The 4,007-nt window shown below is 46.3% G+C and overlaps 1 protein-coding gene across 1 annotated transcript; it reads left to right on the top strand.

The window, feature by feature from the left end:
• Nucleotides 1-1,362: 1,362 nt before the first annotated feature.
• her13 (hairy-related 13) lies at nt 1,363-3,889 on the top strand. The gene is made up of 4 exons (XM_032510542.1): nt 1,363-1,657; nt 1,901-1,987; nt 2,195-2,276; nt 2,914-3,889. The coding sequence occupies exons 1-4, from the start codon at nt 1,571-1,573 to the stop codon at nt 3,369-3,371; spliced, it is 714 nt and encodes a 237-aa protein (XP_032366433.1). The 5' UTR covers nt 1,363-1,570; the 3' UTR covers nt 3,372-3,889.
• The last annotated feature ends 118 nt before the right edge of the window (nt 3,890-4,007 follow it).

Here is a 4,007-nt window from a genome sequence, read left to right as displayed (position 1 = left end):
GGGGGGGGGGCACGTGGTCTCTTAGCGAAGTCATCAACAAAAACGAGGCGAGACAGCTGCTCTCTCCATTAAAGATCTGAAACATGGACATGAGGGTGGTGAGGTGCAAAAAACCCTCCCCTTAGTTCTAAAACTCTTCCTTAATTTGGGTTTAGTGAGTTTAGTGGTAGGCTACTTATTGCGAATATGCTGCGTAAAAGAGCACCGGAAAACAGCATTGTATTTACCTGGAAGGTGGCACTACGTACTAGTGCTTTTTCGAGCAAACAGACATTTGAGGGTAATTTGCATGACAATACCGTGTACAAAGCATGCGGGCCTATAATAACGATGGCAGATGCTTGAACGCTCTTATTAGGTATAAACAGAAATTGTGCACAACACCCAAACTAAAAAAGGTCCAATACTGATACCAGAAGAACCAGCATTATTCTAACAATTCTAAAAAGTCCAAAATGTTTAAAGGATGGAAGCTTCATAATTTGCATGCTTATACACACAACACCCACTACAATAAAGATAGCACGAATGGTAAGTTATCAGCTAATTCAACCAGCCTTTGTAAACCCTCATACAGCAGAGCAATGCAACGTGAGAATGCAGTTGCACACAAATCAGAAGTCACCAAACACACGGAGAACAAACGAGGCGCAGGCCAACACCTGTCGCTTTCTTTGGAGAAGGGCCCTTAATTCCCCCGGCTGATTCAGTTTACGCCGAGGGGCCGCCAGCAGCAGCTGCCAACCGAAGGCATCGCGTTACATCCGCCAAACAGGCGGGTAAATCTGCTGAGGCTCGGACACAATAGTCTGCAGAACGAAGAATGGGTCGGGCAGAAAAACAGACCCACTGGTAGGCTACTAACGCTGAGATGATCTGAGACATTTGAGTGATCAGAAAACTGCGCGACAACAATGAATACAAAGCATAATTGAATAATGTAGCCTATGTCACCAAATGACTAATGTCTACGCACTGGACATAGACCTAGCCCATTTCACATAGCTCTTTAATAACAAATTAACCCCCAGGCTGCATTTAACAGTTATTAAAACATGTTGGCCACACAATTTAATTTTAAAATTTAAAATAGAAAGTGTAGCTATCACTCTAACAAGTTATTTTCCATTATAGTGACTCGTGTACAGCTGAAAGAAACTCCACATAGCTGATTAGAACCAAGGGTGGGGGGAAAACCGCGCGGTCGGTCACCTAACCCAACAAATGTCTGATTCAGCTGCTTGGGGCTCAGATCGGGGCAGGCCGGAGACAAAGGGACTGGGCGCTCATTGGCTGCGGCCGTGTGCGCTCTGTTGTCCCCCCGCGAGAGCAGCTCAGCCCCTATTCACATGTTAATAAGCCCCTATAAATACTAACTACAGCCACTCAGCGCCAGCAGCACGTCTCACTAGGATTGCACAATAAACACAGGGCGCCTCGCTGGCCTGCGAGTTTATCGATCCTCCCCCCCCCCTCCCCCTTCTTGTAACCGGTTCCGTTTGCCAGCTGCACCTCGCTGACGGAAAAAGCAATCCGTGGGAGAAGCCGCAGAAAGGGCGATTCGACCAACATGGCCCCATCGGCTCGGCCCAGCAGCACTGGACTTGATATGGAAGAAGATGAATCCTACTACGGGATTCACAAAGCGGACAGAAAGGTAGGCTACCTACCGCGGATGTGTTGGCGGAATTAAAGGCACTCTTTGGACATAGGGCAGTGACGCACTTGTCTCACCGGTGACAGCCTGTATGCATTGAAGTTTTACGGCAATAGTGTTTAAACCTGACCTAACAGTCAATTAGGCTACATCCCATATATGGCTCAACTAGAATTAACCAATAGTTTGATCCACAGCTGTAAGTGTCTGTCATTGACTGCAGTGATCTTTGTGTTCCTGCAGACCAGGAAACCTCTGGTGGAGAAGAAGAGGCGAGCTCGCATCAATGAGAGTCTGCAGGAGCTGCGGACTTTGCTGGCAGACACAGACGTGAGTAGGCTACGGAGACGCACACACACGACACACACACCACCACACAACAACACACACACACACACACACACACACCCACACCACACACACACACACACACACACACACACACACACACACACACACACCTACCGCTGCTCACCTGTCCCTGTGATGCAAAGGTAGATTTAGGTTCTGATGAAGTTCTACTGGTTGCTTCCACAGTTTCATTCCAAGATGGAGAACGCAGAGGTGCTGGAGATTACAGTGAAGAAGGTGGAGGACGTACTAAAGAACCGAACCCAAGGTCTGTACAGCTCTGCTTAACTTAATCTAATACCAAGTAGGCCTATGCAGTTCTGGGGGATTTCATCTTAATTGTTTGTATCTGACAACTAAGGTTTGCCTCCTATTATCTCCAAATAGTGTAGGCCTATTTGTGCTAGAAGTTTAACCTGAAATTTAAAGCAGTGGTTTCCAAATAGAGGGTCTGGACCCCCAGAAGGGATTGCAAGAAAAATTTCAGGGGTCACAAGATGTTTAACAGAAGAGGAAAGCAGAAAGAAAGAAACAGATCTTTTCTAAACAAAGAAGAGTTTCCTCTTATCTTTTGAAATTTTTGTTTCGTAATTACTGGATCATTTTACTTCTCCAGGACTTAAAATTATTCAAATAAAGCATGGAGAAATATCACTCTGGGTTTACTGGTCACGAGTAGGCATTTTCAACCAATTAGGAGGGGTTGCGTGTAGACATGTCTTCGAATTAAGAAATCACAAGACAAAAGGCAACCACTGATTTATCAATAGGTTTAATGTGATTACTCTTAAGTCATGAGAAGTGCAAACCATCCAAATGATGTAGTGACTTGACGACTGGGTCCAAGGCTAGTTCAACTGCAATTAGCTACAGCTATTTCATAGTATTTCTCTCTGCTTCCATAGAAACAGACACACTCAACCAAGAAGCAAGTGAGAGGTTTGCGGCTGGCTACATCCAGTGCATGCACGAGGTCCACATGTTTGTGTCCAGCTGTCCTGGGATAGATTCAACGGTTGCAGCGGAGCTCCTTAACCATCTCCTGGAGTGTATGCCCCTGAATGAGGACCACCTCCAGGATGTGCTGATGGATCTAATTACTGACACTTCTGGGAGTAACAGCAGCACTTGGCACGGAGGCGACGAGTCGCTCTGCACGACTCTGGCTTCACCCGGAGGAAGGAGTCCGTCCAGCAGCTCGTCCTCGGCCCTCTCCCCGGCCCCCTCCAGCGAGGACCTGTGCTCCGACCTGGACGAGACCGACAATGAGCACAACCAGAGTTCCACTGAGGGCTTGGAGAACAGGGAGGGCCTGAGCATGCCCACCATGACCTACCCTCAGTCTATGTGGAGACCCTGGTAGGGGTCTGGGGTTTGGATGGAATGCAGTTGGGATATGTTGAAGCTGCTTCCTTTGAAGACATGACAAAGGGCCTCTTACTGAAAAGGAAAAGTCCACCCTACGGCACGTGACACTTCACAAATCACCATTCTGGCTGGTGTAACTTTCATTTCTTGGCTTATTTACGCCTGCAGATAAATGGCCACATGCATGGATTGGTTTCTGGATTCTACACATTGATGTTCAATCATCGAATCTGTTCTCTAAGACACAGAGATACAAGTTTGTCCGCTGACAACAGCCCTCTGTATGTCCCAATGCAGTGCAACCGCAGATCACTTTGTGTTTTGTGTAGCAAACCTGGCTATGGATTTTTCCACCCTAAATTGAATGCTGCAGGTTTGAATCTTTTGCTTGGCATTTTGGGAGATGTAGGAATTCACTCAATAAAGTAGAAGTAGAAAAACACTCTTAAGTGCTTTGGATATCATAGAAAAAAATGTCTTAAGAAAGGTTTTCTTTTATCTAATTATATGGGCCCCTGAATTTCCCCATTGTGGGATGAATAAAGTATTATCTAATCTAATCTTTCTCTCAAGGACCCCTCCAGCTTGGGGCCTCCTGAAAGTGTTCCCTCTTTCCTTTTCAGTAAGGACT

Source organism: Etheostoma spectabile, chromosome 3 (genome assembly GCF_008692095.1).
Source record: "Etheostoma spectabile isolate EspeVRDwgs_2016 chromosome 3, UIUC_Espe_1.0, whole genome shotgun sequence".
Lineage (NCBI taxonomy): Eukaryota > Metazoa > Chordata > Actinopteri > Perciformes > Percidae > Etheostoma > Etheostoma spectabile.
This window is presented reverse-complemented; position numbering and strand designations above follow the sequence as displayed.

Coding starts and splice junctions, on each gene's coding strand:
- her13 (XM_032510542.1), top strand. CDS start 1,571: ATGGCCCCATCGGCTCGGCCCAGCAGCACTGGACTTGATATGGAAGAA. Junction 1,658..1,900: donor TTCACAAAGCGGACAGAAAG/GTAGGCTACCTA, acceptor GTGTTCCTGCAG/ACCAGGAAACCTCTGGTGGA. Junction 1,988..2,194: donor CTTTGCTGGCAGACACAGAC/GTGAGTAGGCTA, acceptor TTGCTTCCACAG/TTTCATTCCAAGATGGAGAA.